Below are 21330 nucleotides of genomic sequence, written 5' to 3'. Positions count from 1 at the left end.
ATATTCACATTTTTGAAAATTTGTCATATCAGGGTGAGCAAAGACTTATACTGGGTTGCCTTAGAGGGCAGAAGGGTAAAATATCAGAAAGAGACTCAGCATAAAATTGAACTATCTATTAAATAAAACTGTTCACCAGAGGGATATGATGCTCTGGGAGAGAGGATGGCTACCTGATCTGTTATTGAGTAGGAGGTTGAATTAGATGACTTTCAAGACCAAATATTAGCTCTAAAATTTTTATCTGAAGTACCTTTGTTTTTTTTACTCTATAAAAATTCCATATATCTTATGATGGCATACCATAATTTAGATAGATATCAGTATTTCCATCACTTGGGTAAGATGGGTCAAATCAACAAAGTCAAAATCAGGGCATATCATAAGGACAGACTTTGAGAAGCAAATGTGCTTGAGAAGTGAGTTGGGAAATCTTGTTCAGTGAACCAAATATCTGTTTGTCTGGCTAAAAGACTGATCTTTTGGTGGCAAATTATTTGAATAGTTTCCTCTACACTATATTGAAGCCTGAAAGCTCATGACTATTATAGGCTGTGGGATCACATTTATTGCAAATGTTAATCCATTTCTCTATAACATAAAATATCTTTTTAGTTATGTCTATGAAAAAATTCTAAATATATTAAAATGAGTACTTTACATTTTTAAATCAAATTTACCCTAAATCATACAACTATGTGGTTTTTCTGGATTTGTAAAAACAAAGGCAAAATAAAAACTTGATTTTCACTGTTACTTGAAGTTTTCAGGCTACTTATATGGTCATTCCCATAGTGTACATGTGTAAGACTGTTTTATTGGTATAGTAATATATTTTGTATATATCTCTCTGTGCAAATGTATATACACATATTTATAAAATGTAGAAACAATGCTGAATTTAAAGTCAGAAGTTGTGGGCCCAAGTTCAAGTTCTACCATTAACTGTGTCTTTGGGCAGATTGTTTGTCCTATTTGAATTTCAATTTTTTCCATGACAAAAAGAGAATAATTGCTATACTACCCACCTCACAGAATTGTTATAAAGGAAACAGCTTTGTAAACTATGGTGTTTTCTACGAGTATGATCTTCAAACATGACCAGAATGATAAACTTTGTTGTTGTGTCATGTTTCAATAGTGTCTGATTCTTTGTGACTCCATTTGGGGTTTTCTTGACAAAGATAGGAGTGGTTTACCATTTCCTTCTCCAGTCTTACTGAGACAGAATTGGGCTTATCTGGTCAATAGATAAGACTATAAGGGTTACAACTTCAAATGAATGTAAGGCAAAAGCAAGTGCCACCCAGTTAATCTCTATTTCCACAGAGGACTTGACAAAGAGAAAGATATTAGGACTAGGGATATGTCCAAAACAGAAATATTTTCTACTCTCCATTGTACTTATCTGGACAGTTTTTGAGGGGTAGGCCTTGCCTTGGATTAGATTTCATGCATCAAACATAGATTAGGCATCAAATTTTGTCACTGTTAACATACAGTGAGAGGACTAACTGTGCCCAACCTGTGGTAGAGCTTTCCAAGCTCATATTGGTCTAATCAGCCACAGTCAGACACACACTGTAATTTGTCTCAAACATAGTGATGTCATTTTGGTCTTCTTTGATAACTAAGGACAAGAACCAACTAACCAATCAATAAATGCTGATTTATTAATTATCAGTTGTCATTGCAACAGAGGAGTGAGAACAGAAGAAAGTAAATTCTTTTATTATTATTAAAAAGATATTTGCTTTTATTTGTATAATCTTTTTTTCTTACATTAGCCTCATATTTTAATGCCCAAATCAAGGGAAGGGGAGTATAAAGAAGGATGAACTAATGGGGTTGAACTCACCAATCTACTAAGGAAGACAGTTAATTCTTCTCTTCACTTCCAATTTCATTCCCTCTGAAGGCTTGGGCAAAGCACTTAACTGTTGTTAACACCTCTTTAAACCTTCAGACTTTAGCAAACATGGTCATTCACACCTCTTCAATTGCTCTGACCCAGCCTGCTGCCTTTGCCAACCAAAGCATCCCACTTGCCTATGGGAAAATAATGTGGAGAAGAAAAAGAAGCTCATAATTTTCCACAGACTTAGTTGGGAGGGGAAAATATGTGAGTGGATGGTTTTATAATTGCATATTTGTACAAATGGGTACACATCATTTTCTAGAATTATTATAAAGAGTAACTTAAATCATTATTTCTGTGGCACTTTCCATTTCAACTAACAGAGAGCATTCCAATTATGCCTTCCATCTGATGTCTCTTTTGTGGGTGTCTAATACTTCTTTCTCTATAAAAAGGCAGTTCAAGAGACTTTGCTATTAACAGTAATCAGAGGCAGTCTTGGCTTACTGCATAAGAAAAGAGGCTATAATTATTTCTTATTTATTATCTAGATCCTAGGTGAGTCCAGAAAGGAATGTACCTCCCTAAGGTGCTATTAAACAACAGTAACTTAAACTTTTGCCAACTATGTGCCCAAGTCTTTAATTTATTTACCTAGTCTTTCCTCAATCTGTGGTTTTCTCTACTCTAACCTATTCTAAACACTAGGAAAACCCCAGCTAACTGAAGTTAGGCTGACAATCCGGAATCCGAAGCTATAAGAGAAAGAGAAACCCAGAAAGGAATGATCACAGAAGCATACACATTTAATCAAGTGATGGGGAGGTTTGTCTGCATCTATGACCTTCATCATCTGGTTGGAGTGTTACATCCTGCCATTTCCTCTCCTCTAGGAGTTCTTAGGCTGTCAGAGCCACAAATAATGACTAGAGAAAGCTTTCTTTCTGGCTGATAGCCTTGTATATAAATAAAAACCTTACAGAATCTGTCCAGTTAGATTGAGAGTGAAGATTTTTCTAAAGTAGAATGCCTGTCATATTTAACAGGAAGCAGAGATCAGGTGAAATACAACACACCCTGTATAGACTATACCTAGGGATTGCCAATAACTGTATATGATTTGTTTGTTCTTTTTGGGCTCTAGTTCTCAGGACAAGTACCAGTGTCTCTGCATCCCTTCCCCACTAGTTTAAAATATTCAGGAAGTGCCTGTGAAAGTTGACAGTTTTATAGCTTCTTAGGAAGGGAATGATGGCACATTCCTGTAACCTTCAGTCCTGGGAAGACTGAGGGAAGTGGACCACCTGAGCTCTGAGCTGCAGGAAGACTAAACCAGATCAGGTGTCTATCCTGAGTGTGACACCAATATTGGGAGCCCCAAGGAGTGGTGGGGGATGGCAGTATGCTCTGGGCTGAAAGGAGGGCCCAGCCTGTCCAGGTTGAATATGAAGCAGGTCAGAGTTACCCTTTATATCACAAGTGGGGACAGAGTTAGGGTTGTGGTGTGAATGGACCTCTAGTTGGTCTGAGATGGGAAGACAATAGGAAAGACAGAAAAGAAAAGAAGAAATGAAGAAGGAAAAAAGGAAAGAGGAAAGAAAGAAATTCAAAGTAATTCAGATCTTGCTTTTTTACTTCCTAATTATCAAAATTTTTAAAAATACCTTTGTACAATTTCTGAAAATGTTGTTTTTCAAAGAATAAGCTAGAAGGAACCTTAGACATCATCTAGTACTGGAATTCTTAACTTGAGGCCTGGGTACCTGTTTTTGAGGATTTTTGGACATTTTGATAACTGTATTTCGATAACATCGATAACATTCGATAACATGTATTTGGTTTTAAAAAATTATTCTGAGAAGGGACCCATAGGCTTCTCCAGATTGCCAAAGGGGTCCATGACACCAAAAAGGTTAAGAATTTCTCATCTAGACTGACCTTCCCCACTCTGTAGATGGGGGGGGGGGGATGAGGTATGATCTCAGGCTAGAGATGCCAATGTAAAAAATCTTATGTAAGTAGGATAGGCATACAACCATATGAGTAGAAAAAGACAAGACAGACCTACCCTTATCACAAAAGCTTTTTTTTTTTTTTAACAGTTTTAATTTTTTTCTTTTAAGGTCTCAAAAACAAAACCTGATTCTTTTGGTCAGTTTTTCTTAACTCTTCTCTCTCCACATTGCTACTGATCTTTAATAGTTTCCATATCCAAAATCTTCCTTATCCATAACATTTGTTCACACAAGCATTTTTTTGTTCTGTTTTTCCCTTTTTTTTTAACGTAATTCCTTGACACACACAGTCACTTGGTGACTGGTATATATGCATATATACATACATACATATATACATACACACATACATTTATACTTATATTTGTATTTATATTTTTTATACTTATATATAGATGATGAATCCGATGAATCCTTCTTCTGCTGAATTTCAGACTTTTATCTTGCCATTCATCTTATATTCAGTCTTTTTTCCTTTCCTTTCCTTTCCTTTCCTTTCCTTTCCTTTCCTTTCCTTTCCTTTCCTTTCCTTTCCTTTCCTTTCCTTTCCTTTCCTTTCCTTTCCTTTCCTTTCTTCTTCTTCTTCTTCTTCTTCTTCTTCTTCTTCTTCTTCTTCTTCTTCTTCTTCTTCTTCTTCTTCTTCTTCTTTTTTGCAAGGCAATGGGGTTAAGTGGCTTGCCCAAGGTCACCTAACCGCTGTATTTTTTTTTTATTTTCTAAAGATAAAAAGTAAAATCTGCCTATCTTCACTAGTCAAAGATTCATAGTCTCTATCTCTAGGTCATATTTCATATTATTTTTCTTCATATTATTGTTCTTTTAAAAATTTAATACTTTTGTCTTTTCCCAGTTACATATAAAAACAATTTTAACATTTGACTTTTAAAACTTTGAGTTCCAAATTGATATGTTATAAATGAGTAGTCATGCAAAACATTTCCATAAAGAAACATAAACAACCTCCCCCCAAATAAAAACATGTAGAAAAATAAAATTAAAAAAAAAGAATGCTTCAATCTTTATTCAGATTCCATCATTTCTTTCTCTGGGGATGGACAGCATTTTTCATCATAACTTCTTCAGAGCACAATTCCATTCTAATTGAGGGAGGGGGAAAAGAATATTTTTTTATAGAATTTAGAACCCTAATCAACTGAATTGAACTGTTTTTAGATCATGTCACATGAGCTGTTCTCCAGATTTAGTCTTCGTTTCTTTGGAAGATGATAATTGGTGACCTGATCTAAGAAGCTTTTCTAATTACCCTGTGATGGACCATATGATGTTGGAAGAATATTCCTGCTGAAGAGGTGATAGCATCTAATGGCCAAAATATTAAAATGCCATTAAGAAGAAAAATCCTAGGACATTCACTTTGGGAAAAACTCCATGTAGTTAAATACTACACAGAAAGAAAATGGCTGCAAACAGAGAAATGCAAGAATCTTAAAGACTGCTCTTTATGGAATATTTCAGAAACTGTAAGCAGGCTTCAAGATTAAAAAATTAAATCTGAAAATGCAAGTAAAAACAGTATTAAGGAAATAACATTTGGAAGCTGAGTTACAGACAATCCATACTTGAAAAATAAAACCGTATGTATAGAAAAGAACTACTAACACTTTAAAAAAGACAGTACTGATGAAATGTGGAAAACTATGTGAAGACAAAATAAGGATCATCAATGTGTCTAATTTTCAAATGGATCTGGACTAAGAAAGTTATTCTTATAAAATCTCTCTTGATCCCTCAAGAAAAAAATTCAGCAAAAAAAATGTTTATATGGTTTTTAGTGGCCAAATGATGTACCTTTTTGTGGTGGGAGGCTGTTCTGATGGAACAGATATCAGCCCTTGAGAATTTATCCCTGAATTTTAAGGAAAAAAAGCTTGAATTGAGCATGAATTGGATCATTTTCCTCTCTGGACCTTGGGCTTTTCATCTGTAAATTGAATCTGGCAGGACTAGATGATTTCATAATGTACTTCCTAGTTCTAACATTCTGTCACTGATTTGTTCTGAAACTAAGAACTTCCTACCAGATCTGAGACTTTGATACAGCAGAAAGAAAATTAGATTTAAATGCAAAGACCTGAGTTTGAATTCTGACTCCCTCATTTACTTACTGTGTGGTCTTGGGTAAATTACCTAATGATTCTGGGCCTTAGTTTCCACATTGATAAAAATGAAGCCTTTGGACCAGATGCCCCTCAAAATCCCTTTCAGCTCTAAGTCTATGATCCTATACCCTAGAAGAAGAAAAAATATATTACCTATGCTAAGCACATGCATGAAATATGTTGAAGTAAAACATGCTTTATCTCTGTTTTGGGTTTTACATTTTTTCTAAGAGGTAGCAGAGTTTTGTGAAAACAACTAGACAGGTTCAAATTCAAATTCTACATTTTACTTATTGCATGACCTTGGGCAAAATCATTGAAATTCCTTTAATCTTCATTTACTCATTTATAAAATGGAGATAATAATTAAAGTATCTTACCAGGCAATTATAAGAATTAAATTATATATATATATATATATATATACATATATATATATATATATATAATATGCTGTACCTCTAAAGTCCTATATAATTGTAAGCTAACATTATTTTAGGGAGACAACAGTGGTATAGTAGCAAGAACACTAAAATTAATTATTATAATAGCATTTATATAGACTTAAAGTTTGCAAAATGCTTTCCAAATGTTTTTTCATTTTATCCTCATAACAGTTCTGGAAAGGCATTTACTCTTATTATCCCTACTTTTACATATGAGGAAACTGAGGAACACACAATTATTTGTTCAGGGTCACATGACTAGTCCAAGGGAATATTTGAACTCAGGTCTTTCTGACTCTAGGTCTTGCATTTTATTTACCACACCACCTAGATGTTTAGAATTAATGTCTTGGGATCACTGTGACTTTGGATGAGTCATTTATTAGCATCTCTGAACTTCAGTTTTCTCATCAATCAAGTGGGGGGAGTATCATCAGAATAGATAAATTAGTTTTCTTTGATTTATTTGATTTCCTGAAGAAACAAAAAAATGGAATAAAGTAGGCTCTTATTCAACTTCTTAACATTCTTATGGAGTAAATGGGTGGTATTTTCTCAAGAGAGTGAGATATGGAATAAATCAATCAGTAAACATATATTAAATGCAAGGTTATGTGTTAAACATTGGAAATATAAAGGAAAAGGCAGACTCTTCTCTCAGGGATCTCCCAGTCCAAGGGAGGAGGAAGAAATAGAATGGATGAATGAGGTTAAGTGACCCATTGATAATCAGCATCAGATCTGAAAATGAAGTGACTAGATCCAGATTATCTAGAAATCTCATGAATGTGGCAGTGGCAAATTTCACATGCCATGCTCTTTCATTAGCATCTGTTTTTGGACTTTCCTTTAGATTTAGTTTGCTAGTGTAAATGAGGAGAGACAGTGACCTGACCTTGGACTTAGGAAGAGCTGAGAGCAAATCCTTCTGATCTGTCCTAGAAGTGAGATCCTGAACAAGTCTCTTAACTGCTCATATCCTGAGATCACTCAAAGACTAAATTGCAAACATCTACACCTGGATTGGTAAAGGAAGTTGCTTTTGATGAAATCACTGGTCTGATCAAACACAACAACAACAATAACATGAGAAATAGCTAAACAAGGCAGGTTGTATTATAGATTAACAGTAAAGGACAGCTAGGTGGCTCTCTGGCTAGCGTGAAGGGCCTGGAGTCAGGAAGACTTATCTTCCTGAGTTCAAATCTAGCCTCATACATTTACTAGCTATGTGACCCTGGGCAAGTCATTTAACTTGAGTGCCTCAGTTTCCTCATCTGTAAAATGATGTGTAGAAAGAAATAGCAAATCACTCTTTGCCAAGAAAATCCCAAATGGGGGGACAAAGAGTAGGACATGATTGAAAAATAACTAATCAACTAAAAAGCATAAGTGTAAAATCTTAGCATGTTTGAGCTGAGAGGGATCTTGCTGATGATTGAAATATGTAGATGAGGAAGCTGAAGCCCAGAGAACTGAAAGGACTTGCTATGGTCCCTCAGGTGTTATTACAAATTAATTACTACATTAAGTTCAAATGTGGGCTCCCTGAGGGTGCTTAAGAATGCTTGTTGATTGATTAGTTGATATAATTAACTTTCTGTCATATAATAGTGCCAAGACTAAGTGAAGTAACAGAGCAGCACTAGGCCTGGAGTTAGGAAGACTCATCTTCCTGAGTTCAAATCTGGCTTCAGTCACTTATGAGCTATGTGACCCTGGGCAAGTCACTTAACCTGTTTGCCTCAATTTGCTTGTCTGTAAAATGAGCTGGAGAAGAAAATGTCAAATCACTCCAGTATCTTTGACAAGAAAAATCCCAAATGAGGTCATAGAGAGTTTGGACATGACGAAAATGACTCAACAACATCAGGGTTCCAAAATTTGCTATGATATAATTGTTATGATATTATGTAAATTTGTTAAGATATATTCAGTTTAAATATTTATAGATTTAAGAATATGAGGTTTTTTGTTGAAAGTATTTATTCAAGGGGCAGCTAGGTGGCGTAGTGGATAAAGCAATAGCCCTGGAGTCAGGAGTACCTGGGTTCAAATCCAGTCTCAGACACTTAAATAATTACCTAGCTGTGTGGCCTTGGGCAAGCCACTTAACCCCATTTGCCTTGCAGAAGAAAAAAAAAGAAAGTATTTATTCTAAAATTTTTTTTAAAAAGGAAAGTATTTATCCTTCTATAATTTTGCTTCCTACAGTTTCTCTACTGATTTATCTTTTCTGCCTTGATTTTTTTTCTCAGTCCTCTGTTGGTAATGTGTCTGTCATTTATATTATATAATTTATTAAAGAGTCATGGAAAGAAATGCCATTGACCTTTTGGAGAATATATATCTGAACCCAGTGACTATGAAAACAAACTTGTTTAAATCTTTCCTATGATGTTTACTACTTAAATATACCATTAGGCAGGTCACCCCATGCCTCAGTTTCCTCATCTGACATAAGTGGGGGTCAAACTAGACTACCTCTAAGGTAACTACTATGTAAGTGTCCAAAGCTAGATTTGAACTTGGTTCTTTCTGACTCCAGGCCTAGCCTCTTTCCCCTGTACCATCTAACTCCCTGGTAGCCTTAAATCCTCTTAACTGAGGAGGAGCTAAGAATCTATCAATTTTAACTATTTTAAACATATTTCAAGTATCTCTGACCAACCCTACTTCAATCAAGGGCAGGGCTTTTCCTATAGGCTAATTGTCTTTTTTGGGGATGTTATGTTCTCCTCTTTTGAGTCCAGGGAATGCCCAGTATCAAGTACAGAAGACAAAAATTCAACCCTGTTGATGCTACATTGGCTAATATTTGACCTTCTAGATGCTGAATCTACTTCCTTCTGCTTGAAGGGACTTCCCTTGACTTGAAGGGATTCCCTCGGCTTGATCTGTTATCTGCTTGAGATCTATTCCTTAGCACAATTCTGATCCTGTGTCATTATTAGACACATCTCAGTATGAAGTTGCCACTAGAAAATATTTCTATATAATGAATTTTTAGTAAATAGAAGTGTTAAAATTCTAAATGCCAGAATCTGGCATGGTTGTATTCTTAGTTTCAACTTTAAATATTAATATATTTTACTTGAAGTGTGAAGTTTACAGATAATGACAGAAATATTATATATATATAACGCATATGTGTGTCTTTGTGTATGTAAAATGGAAGGTAATAGTGGTAGCAAGGTGGCACGATGGTTAGAGATATGGGTCTAAAGTCAGGAAGGCTTGAATTCATATTTATCCTTAGAAACCTAAGACACTAGCTGTGTCACAAATTGAGTGATCTGGGCAAATAGTCTGACTTCTGTCTCAGTTTTCTCAACTGTAAAATGGAGATAATAAAAGCACCTACCTCACAGGGTTGTTGTGAGGATCAAATGAGATATTTGTAAAGCACATATAATAGATACTAAATAAATGCTTATTCTCTTCCCTCTTCCCTTTCCCTACTACAACTTCATTTTATGAAGTATATGTAATATAGGTGTTGTTCATATTGTTCTTTTAAAGCTAGATATGTTTTCCTTTAAAATATTATTAAATAAATTCTATTGTTCTACAAATTAGCTCTTCTTTGGGCTCCAGTTTTGACTAGAAGGTTCCTAGGAAAGGGGGAAACACAGAGTAAGCCTTCAATATCACTTATGCATTAAGACACATCTTGTAGGACACATTAATGAGATGAATGTTATTGTGGTCACTTACGTCTCTAATTCATCCCTTGGGGAATATGGTCCCTGACCATCCACGAAAAATCCAATTTAGGAGCCAAGTGGGGTGGGGGTGGAAGGGTGTAGGTTTAGTTTGAACTAAAAGCATAATGAATCTCATTGGCACTCTCTGCCTTGGGGATGGGGTCCGGCAGAGTGTTGTGGTGGATAGAGTTCTGGAGTTGGTGTCAGGAAGACTTGGATTCAAATGATGCCCTGATACTTAGACAAGTCATTATATTTCTCCTTTTATTTTCTCATTTTCTCAGAAGGGATTGAACTTAATGATGTTTAAGTTTCAATAATATGGACCTAGAATTTTTAATAGTATTGTTGAAATATTCTTCTCCAGGACCTCTTGTGGGAGCTACCTTTTCTTTTTTCTGATCCTTACTTCTTTCACTAATTTATGGAAAATAGTAGTTCAATACAGATGATTGTGTATGATTAAAAAGAAAGTAAAAAGGAAAACTTGAAAGCAGTACACATATTCATTGGAAATATGCAAACCTGCCTATCTGAGTCTGAACCAATCCTGTCTCGAGAAATTCACTACTACTATGACTGAATCACAAGAAATTTGTATTTGCCATCTGTGAAAGCAGAGAAAAAGAGCTAGACACAAGCTTTTCCCACTTCTTCCTCTCAAGAGAATGACAATAAGCAATCAAGTTAAACAAAAAACCTTTTCTACATTAGAAAAGAATCATCCATAATTCCTTTTCCAGTATAGCCTATTGAGTAGACATGTCACAAGTTCAGATGGCCAATGATATTTGACTAAATGTCCTTATTGGGAAGAGAGCACAGTGTGAAACAGGGGAGTCGAAAGGGGACTCAAAAAGGGGAGTCAAAAAGCCTTTGCCATTCTATTTGTTTTATTGATATTGATTTCAATAACATCATTTAAAAAAATCTTGACCAATTCCTGGAAAATAACACAATGTGCTATTAAAAAATGGAAGTCATTCATTGAGAGCTTCCCCTTCTTCCTCCTTTCCTCATTCTGCATCACTCAGATTTCTTCCAAAAATATCTTTCATCAACCTGTCTCACAAGAAGTGACTCTTTTTCCTGAGACAAACCTATTTATATATCTGTGATCCCCTCTGCTCTAGATTACCCCATCTGTCATCCCCTCTTTTCCACTTAACTTCAATTTCTGTCTACCGATGGTTCCCTACTACCTATAAATATACCTATGTCTTCTTACTCATTCTCAAATAAACTTCATTTATTCATCTGTACCAGCTAGCTATTTTTTGTGACTAAAGTTCATGAGAAGACTGTCTACAATCAATGCCTTCACTTTCTCTTTTCTCACTTTCTTTTGAACTCTGTAATTTGGCTTTCAATTTCATCACTCAACTGTAATTTTTTCTCCAAAGTACAAATGATCTCTAAATTGCCAATTTGAATGACCTTTTCTCAACCTTTATCCTTCTTGCATTCTTTGCAGCGTTTGAATTATTAGGTCTTTTCTTTTCCTTAATATTCTCTTCCTCTTCAGGTTTTTATGCTACTTCTTTCCCCTGGTTCTCCTACCTGTCTGATTCTTTTCAGTCTTTTTTGCTGGATCTTCATCCCAGTCATACAAGGGTCCTCTGAGACTCTGTCCTATATTCTCTTCTCTTTCTATACTGTTTCCCTTAGTTATCTCAGCTTCCATGTATTCAACTCTGTGATGGTTTTCAGACCTATTCATTCAGCTCTAACCTCCAATTATGAAATTACCTAGTGATATATTGAACTGCATATTTAGTAGTCATTTTAAACCTGATTTGTCCAAAACCAAACATTATCTCCTTTCTACCTCCAAATTCTCCCTTCTTCCTAATTGTGGTGGAGGGTATCACTATCCTCTCAGGCACCTGGACTTACAATTGAAGTGTCATTCTCAGTTTCTCACTCTCACATACTTCTCTAAACCTTGGCAATCATTTGCCAAGTCATGTTATTTCTACCTTCATAACATCTCTTGTATATACACCATCTCTTTTCTGTCACTGCCACCACCCTGGTGTAAACCCTCATCATTTTATTTCTAGAGTCTAGACTATTAGGATAGCCTCTGGTCGGTTGCCTTGTCTCTAATTTCTCCCCACTCCAGGCCATCCATTCAGCCATCAAAATGATCTTCCTTAAGTACTAATATCAATCCTCCCCCTATTCCTTTAATTATTAAACTTCAGTGGTTTCCTATTATCACCAAACAGGGATTTGATTGATAGGGAAGTGATCTGCCCCTTCCTATAATATTAGCTTTTCTTTACTCCTCACTTTTCATAGAATACAAAATCCTCTCTGATTCAACTTCTTTATAACCTGGTCTCTGCCTACCTTTCCCATCTTATTATACCTTTTTGAACAAATTTCCAAATTCCCAGCATTTTTACTGAATGTCCCTCATGCCTTAGATTCCTTTGTCCCAAGTAAGTTTCCCTTTCTCTTAGAAATCTTTCCCAGTTCTCTCTCATCTTTGAGATCATTTCAAATTGACACTGTGTATATCTTGTTTATACATAATTACTTACATGCTGTCTTCTCTATTAGATCGTGAACTTCTTGAAGGCAGAGACTATTTTCTTTTGTTTCTTTGCTTTTCTTCATATCCCCATTGCTTAACAAAGTGTCTGGCATAAAATAGATTCTAAATAAATGTTTGTTGACTTGATTAAAGGCTGGTTTGTGAGTATTTCCCTGGTCTATCAGCCAAAAAATTAATGTAAAAAAAAAGAATTGTTTTTAATGAATTCATGCTGGGAAAGTTTGATCACCTTTTCAATTATTCCTGTTGTCATTTATAATCAGTACAAAAATCTACTTTAAGCAGCATGGTATAACCTAAAGATTAAGGACTTGGGAAAGAGGAGATGGGTCCATTATCTCTGATGCTTACTACTTGTGTGACTTTGGACAAGTAACTAACCACCTTGTGTCTTGTCTCCTCAACTTTAAAATAAGGATATTCCTTCTAATTCTAAATTTAAGATTATGTATCATATCACCTATACCCTTTCTACCTTTAGCTAACCATATGACTTTTCCAGTATGAGGCCTTGATTTCCCAAAATTTTTTTGGGAAAATACAGTGGTAGCAGGTTCACATTCACCATTTCAATGCATTAGGGAGGGTATGGAGTGATGTCTCAGAAAGATTGATGATGTACCTTTATAGTGCTGAATTTTTGCATTAAGATCTTGTGGGGGATTGGTGGGGGGGGGAAGGCATTCTCTATGAAAAGTGAAGAGTAAAGAAATACTAATATTATAGGAAAGGGCAGATCACTTCTCTATAAATCAAATCCTGATCATGATCCTTGGGCACCCTAAATCAGTGGTATCAACTTTGAAGGCTGCATATTGGCTTAAAGAACCATAAATTAACATTATATATGCTATATTGTATTTTTATATATTATTTATCAATTACATTTTATTCTGGTTCAGGCTGACCACTTACCATGAGTTTGATACTTCTGTTTAAAACTGAACATGTATTCTTTCTTAGCATTGTCCCACATATCTTACTTGGAAGAGAGACTTCTGGACAAGTTCCAATTAGTTTCTTAAACTGAGGTCCATGAACTCTCCCAGGGGTCATTGGATAGGTTTCAGAAGCATAAACTTAGATGGGGGGAAAATTTTTATTTTTATTCAATTCCTTTGTAATCCTATCTATTTTATTTTGTGAGCTTAAAATATTATTTTAGGAAGGGATCTATAAGCTTCACTAGACTGCCAACAGGGTCTGTGACACAGATATTGCATTGAGGCCCTGACCTCAAAGACTTTGAAGTGGAAGATTCTTTTTTTCCATTATTTAGCAACAGTTTTATAGATCTCCTTATAAACAAAACATTCAATAGATGATTGGAAGCTAAGGAAATTCTATCCACCACTCCCACTACCTTCAAAGTCTAAAGAGAAGGGATAAGGGGGAAAAGCAACTGACATCTCCTCTGAGTAAAGTGATCAAAAGGATTGAATTGGTTAGGTCTCCATCATCCCCAACCTGAATTAGACTCTCAAGTCTTTAACATTTTGCAAAGCTGATATAAGTATATTGTCCTCTGTCCCAAATCTATTTTTAAGCTAGTCCAGTTTGAAAGTACAAGTAGATCTTTTAAGCATAATCCCCTTCCTCTGATGAGTATAAAAATTGTTATGGAAAATCTGCCCATCAGTGCCAAAATCTCCATGATGTTAAATCTGAGTGTTAGACAGTGTTGGGTAGGGGGTGGGAGTGGAGGAGGGGTTAAAAAAATCTCCTTTTACAAGAAATCCATGGAAAGAACAATTCTGACTGCATAGGGAGAACTATCATTTTCCTCTTTTGTGTGTTTGAATCTTCTCTGTGAATGTGTCCAAGTCCTAAAACCAATTTATATCTCTTTGTATCACTATTATACACACCAAAGGATGATTTTTAGGTGCTCTAAAGAATTGGACTTAATATTTTTATTGTGTTGCCCATTTAAAAAAGAAGTAGGCATATCATGAGTAGAAAATAAAAGTCAAACAAAAGTAGATTATTTTATCTTGGAAGCCAGTTTCATCTTGAACCCTTTAAATGGCATAATTCTATTACTGTACATTACTTGGAACTTAATAGAAAAAATTGATTAAAATATGAGCACTGTTCTTTGTATATGCCCTGGCAGAATGCCACAAGACACATTAATTGAAAATGAATTTTCACAAACCCAATCAGGCATCATGAAGATGAAAAATGTACCTTTTTACCCCTTTCTTTCATTGATTTTTCATTTTCCCCTCTTAACTTCATTTAGCAATTTTTCAGTTTCATTTTGTTCTTGCTTTAATTCATTCCATCCTTTTCCTCTCAATTGAGGTATTATAACTTTTTTTCCCTCCTTGTTAAACTACTTTCTTATAGAATATTATAGCAGGGCAAATTCTGATAACTTAATAGCTTACTTGTTTCTCCCCATATGGTTTATTTCAGAAAAAAAAAGTTTAGCACTTAGCATTATTTTTTAAATTTGCAACCTGAGGTCATTTTTTTTTATCATGGGGATTCCATTTTTAATATAAAAATAAACCCTTAAAGCATAATCATTTGAATATAATTAAAGGCAGATATAAAAATGAACCCCCTTTTCCTGTGAAGAGACTGAAATATGAATTAATCTCATTATATGTCGAAGTGTCTTAAAATAGTCTGAGTAAAGTTTTCGGTTCCAAGGTACAGGACAAGGAAAGGCGAGCACCATAAGACAAAACACATTATAACAAGGAATTCAACAGGAAGTAAAACTCTTTATTGAGGGGGAAATATAATAAGGAGCAGTCAGGGAGGATGGAAACAGATCAGGTCTTTGGGTGAAATAGGGTATTTCAAACCAGCAAAGTCGCATGGATTTACATAGGGTTTTTATGTGGGTCCAGTACAGGTCAAGGTTTAGGGACTGGAACTGATACATACTTGGAGGTAAGGTTGGAACACCTGAAGAATTGGTAACTGCTTAGGAAATTTGAACCTACTAGGATGCAGAATAGTTCAATGGATATTTACTAACTGGGTGATCCTGGGCACATCATTTAAATTTTCCTGGACCTCAGTTTCCTCATCTATAAAATTAAGGAGTCGGGCTACATTTCAGCTCCAAATTTGTGATATTAAGTCTCAGATAACAAAAATTCTATATAAGTATTTAGAGTACTAGGTTTGGAATCAGGAAGACTCATCTTCTGGAGTTCAAATATGACTTCAGACATTAGCCATGTAACCCTGGACTAGTTACTCAACCCTGTTTGTCTCAGTTTCCTTATCTGTAAAGTGAGTTAGAGAAATAAATGGCAAACCACTCCAGTATCTTTGCCGAGAAAAATCACAAAGAATTGGGCACCACTGAATAATAAAAAAGTTGCCTCATCCCAATTTTGTGATGAAATTACTTTAAATGTCTCCTTTTAAAAACTTAATTGGTTGTTTAAAAATATTTTCTTTTGCTAGAAATGCAAACTTTTTAATAAATCTATTCTAATTAATTCTCTAAAGCATGATTCTATTTATGTTTTATAAAATATAAAAGAGTCAGGGTGGTAGGTACAATTTCAACATCTAAAAGAAATCTTATTACATTTAAATTCTACTAATTTTAACCCATTTCTTATTAGAAATTCCCCTATGAGAAGAGAGAGACAGTTCTGCTCTTTTATAGATAGATAACAAAATGACTCTATTCTAATTAAAAAAAAAAGTCATGTGATGGAAAGAAAATTGATGAGGGAAAGTTTAGTGACTTGCCCCCTCTCTGTTGGTCAGAGAGAAAGAAGACCCTGAGGAGAGGGAAAGAGCAGTAGATTTTCACACCAGATAAGAAGACTAGGGTGGATTAAGGCAGTTCCTTTAATTAGCCAGAACAGGATAAAATTGTTGGTAACTTTGCAGAGCTGGTTTTTGACATGAAAACTGATTTGATTGCCTAGAAATGAAATTCTAAAAGCATGCACCATGCTTATTCCACAAGGGATCCAACTACAGGATAAAGATTCATAGTGAGTTAGAAATGAGCATTCTAATTAGCATAGTGAATTTAGCATAGTGAGAAAGACATTCATTCAATTGTGCCTAGATTTTTTTTTTGTTTGTTTTAGAAACTTGCTTTCTAAGCCTTTGTTCTTCAATGTTTAATATTTAAAAGCATCACTTTTAAAAAAGAAAAATAATCCAATAAAATTCAGGAAAAGACCCTGAAAAAATCCAAGGTTCTAATATCTTTTAATTAATTCCTCTATGGCAAAGGCCTGATAGTTTGTACCAAGCCACCTACTACCACTTGGTGGCAGTTTAACCTAATTGGAGATTCCTTCCTTTAGAATGTTGAGTAAACCTACTTAAATTTAAATAGGAAACCTAAACTAATAAAGTGATTACTGCAAACAGGCTTGCTGGTAATATGCTGTCCCACATTGTAATCACAGAATTCTTGGGGTTATGGATCCAGAGAAGTCCGGCACTTCAGGGCTTCCTCAGAAATTCTGTTCCAGATGAGGTTAGCCACTGAAATCCAAAATAGGCAGGCATTCTAAGTGTGGTTCCTCTAAGAGGGTCCAGTCATCTATTCCAGTCATCACAGGAAAGGTTAAGTAAGGAAGGCATGATCAGATTATTCTCCTTGCAACCAGCTTTAATGAGAATGGATGCTCTTAAAAATACCAAAAATGGAGCTACCCTCCTAGTGAATATTTCTACTTCTGCTGTTCCTCTTTTCCTTTCTCTTCTTTTTAGTACATCAGAAATTTAACTTATCACTGCACTGAAAATGTGTTGTACTTGTATTTTTAAAATTAAAGTTAATTTTTGTAGAGCTTTTTGTGAAAGGCTACTAGGTGTTACAATGGTTATCTCTCTGGACTTGGAATAAGGAAGATCTGAGTTTAAACCTTGCCTCAGACACTTACCAGTTGTGTGTCCCAGGAGAAATCATTTAATCTTTGTCTCAGTTTTTTTTTTCACTTATAAAATGAGGCTGAGAATAATACATATCTAACAAAGATCAAATGAGATATTATTCTATGGAAGTGATATTTAACAACAAGGCAAAATAAATTTGTAAAAAACTTTGTAAATTTTAAAGAGGGGTAGCTAGGTGGTGTGGTAGATAGAGGACCAGACTGTGTGACTTTGGACAAGTCACTTAACCCTGTTTGCCCCAGTTTCTTCATCTGTAAAATGAGCTGGAGAAGTGAATGGCAAACCACACTAGTATCTTAGATAAAACATGATTGAAATGATTGAATAACAAACTTTAAAGTGATATATGAATGTATTATTATTGTTTTGTATTTGAAGATACTCTAGGTGTCATAATCATTGCCTTAAGCAAAGACATCTTTTTCTTATATCCCGGGATATTCTTATTTTCTATTGGTGTTTTAGGGATAGTGTATCTAAACAGGACATTATTGTTCAGATGTGGTTCAGAGATTATGGGAAAAAACCTTTGAAAGGAGTTCTCATATAAGAACAAGAGATTATTAATTTGGTGTCTTAGAAGACATGTGACTTTTAATAAGCAACTTTGTTTTTCTAGATCTTAGTTTCTTTATCTGTCAAATAAGTTTGAATTGAATGTCCTCTCAGGTCATTTCTAATTCTAAATTTGTATGACATGACTTTGTTCAAACATTTTGAAGTCTTGAGAAATGTGGAACACAACTATTAGAATTTAGGTATGTAATTGGGGGTGTTTGGGAAGGTGTAGACTCAGAGATGTTGAAGTGAGCAAATATAATGATGCCACCATTTTCTAATTCTAGCACATTTGAAAATAATAGAAGACAATAATTAAGATTTACATAGCACACTGAGGTTTCCAAATCACTTTACCTTTGACTTTTCCTTCCCACTTCACCTCAATCCTAACTGCCTCATACAGGGAATTTTTAATGTAATTTTTTAATTGAAGGTCCTTAGTGGGTGAAAGCAAATTAGGATGAACAAAATCCCTTTGGTATATAGAGTATTAAATATTTGCAGAAAAACACTGGAACTTTATCCCAAGAGTTTCAGAACCCCAAACTCTTGCCAGTCTGAAGTTGTCTTCAATCTTCTAGCCTTTCCTCCATCTGTACTTCTGCTCTACTTGGTTTTCTTCTTTCATGAGTTCCCTAAGCTATATTTATAGCTATATGATACTTATAGCATCTAAAGTGAGCAGGTCATTAGTTGTCCCTAAGTTGCTTTCTAACTTCTTGGGTAAATGTTCTTCAAACATATGTATTGCCTGCCTTAATTTGAACCAGTCTAAAAACTCTGGTTATGGTAGAAGTGTAGTATATTTTAAATAAACTTTAACTTTACCTCCTTCATTAAGCTTTCTCTAGTTATCCTTGAAAGTTTTCCCTACTCAGAGTCTTTTTTTATATCCATTAAAATCATTGAAAAGAAATTGATTTTAAAATCAAATAGAAAAGAATTATCAGAGGCATGCTAGCATTGTTTTTGTTGCTCAGTCATTTTCCATCATGTTTGACTCTTCATTATTTCATTTGGGGTTTTCTTGGCAGAGATACTAGAATAGTTTGCTATTTCTTTCTGTAGCTCATTTTACAGTTGAGAAGATTGAGGCAAACAGGGTTAAATGACTTACTCAGGGTCACACAGCTAATAACTATTGGAAGTTAGATTTGAATTTAGGTCTTCCTGAATCCAAGGTCAATATTATACTTACCTAGCTGCCAGAACAACCATAATATTAAATTAAAATTATGTTCAACAAAAACATTTAAAAGAAAAATAACATTCAGAAAATGTGATAAATATAGCATAAAGACTTCATATCTAAACTATATAAAGGAACTGTGCATGTTAATGTACAAGGCAACCTTGAGATCAAGGCTATGAATACATTTCAAAAGAAATGCAAATCAATAATAATCACTTGCAAAGTGATTAATAATTAAACAGTTTTAAAAATAATTAAAAGCAAAAAAGGCATTGGTGGTTGGGCTGTGGAAAAACAGGTACAGAATAGCAAATATCAGAATAGCAAACTTATAGCATTTTTTTCTTGAAGTGCAATTTGGCAGTCCTCATTACAGGGTATTCAAACAATCTTCTTTTCTTCAATAATTCTGTTTCTGGGAATATACTTTCAAAGTGTTATCAAAAACAAATAAAAGAGAGTTGTTAAAATTTTTCATAGCTGTATTATTAATAATCACAAAGAAATGTCCAACAATTGGGAAATGGTTAAATATATTGTGATACATTAAGGAAATGGATTTCTGCAATGCAATTAAGATAAAGTATGAGTATTTTTTTTTAAAAAAAAAGCTGGAAGGAGCTTTATGAAATTAAGCAGAATAAAAAAAAGAACCCAAAGAACAAAGAATATGCTGATGGACCATATGAAAAAAAAACCGCAACAACTAAATGGTTACAAAAGGATAGACAGAAATCTTGTTGGAGTATTAGCAAGAGTGACTAAATTATATTTAATTAAAATTGCCTTATTTAAATGTAATAGTTAAAAAGCAACCTTAATTAGTCATATTAATTCCTAATATAATTTATAGTACATCAAAAGAAATAAACTTTAAACTCTTAGAAGATGAATTATTATCCTTCTTTGCATCCCTTATCATAGAATATTTTCACAAAGTTACACATTTAGTAAACACTTTAAAAATATTTAATGAATTTTCCTTCAAGAATATTAAATGAACTTTTTTGATAGAATTGTAGAAAAAAGAAATTGCTTTTGAAAGAAGAAAATAAAAATAATATCAAATTCAAGATTTAAAAAGCCGGGTAATTAAAGACATTTGGTGGAGGAAATAATCAAGTTTCATGTGTGATCTTAAGATGGTGTTTTTAAAATGTTACTGATGGCTACTGAAAAACTAGTAGGTTCAATAAAACAACAAACATTTACTGAGCTTTGGAACTATGCTTGGCAGAGTGGTTATCAGTCTTCCTTGTGAAATCCATTACCCTATATGCTAAGAAACCATAAATAAAGAAATCAGTAGCCTCTACTATTTTGGACCTTATAGTCTATCTGGGGGAGAAAAGACTTTAACACAAGAAACAAATTAGAATAATTCACAACAAATTAATAATACAATTTAAAATTAGGCTTGATGAAGGAGAAGTACTATAAGAAACCCAGAGGAAGGAATTTTCAGGGGAATCCAGAATTTTCTGGAAAGAATTTGTAAAAGATGGAACTGACTTGGAAGGATGAAATTTAGGGAGTGGAAGAGATATGCAGATAATTGGGGGTATAATGAAAGCTAATCACAGAATCAGGAATGTTCAGTAGCCAGCTTAATTCTTATCTCTAATTTCTGTGTAAATGGCCCCCATGATAAATCCATGTAGATTTAGCCAAACTGGTTTGCTAGGTTTTTATCTTACCAAAGTATAGACTCTGATTCTGAGCAAGTCATTTCATCTCTGACCACTTCAGTTTCCTCAGTTGTAATAATAATAATAAAACTAACAACAACAACATCTACCTCCCTGATGTCGTTATGAGGCTCAAATGAGATAATATGTATAAAGTGTCAAATATAATGCCTGGCAGTTGTTATTGCTATTATCCTTCTTCTTCTTCTTCACTAGAAAATAATTAGGTAAAATTCTCAGTAATTTGCAACTTTCTGATTAATCATTTTATACTACTTTTTTGT

At 34.3% G+C, this 21330-nt stretch overlaps 1 protein-coding gene across 3 annotated transcripts in view; it reads left to right on the top strand.

Annotated features, from left to right (window-relative positions):
- Window positions 1-21330, top strand: part of MYZAP (myocardial zonula adherens protein) — a 103379-nt gene that overhangs the window by 69308 nt on the left and 12741 nt on the right. The window contains exon 11 of one of the 3 annotated variants that reach the window (XM_074234581.1): window positions 5047-21329. The exons of the other annotated variants lie outside the window; for them this stretch is intronic. Within the exon in view, the coding sequence (XP_074090682.1) occupies window positions 5047-5100 (54 nt within the window). The 3' untranslated portion in view covers window positions 5101-21329. Of the gene's footprint in view, window positions 1-5046; window position 21330 lie in introns of those variants that run through there. 3 annotated transcript variants of the gene reach the window in all.

Source organism: Macrotis lagotis, chromosome 4 (genome assembly GCF_037893015.1).
Source record: "Macrotis lagotis isolate mMagLag1 chromosome 4, bilby.v1.9.chrom.fasta, whole genome shotgun sequence".
Taxonomy (NCBI): Eukaryota; Metazoa; Chordata; class Mammalia; order Peramelemorphia; family Peramelidae; genus Macrotis; species Macrotis lagotis.
Note: the sequence above shows the minus strand (reverse complement) of the source record. Positions and strands in the feature narration are given on the sequence as shown.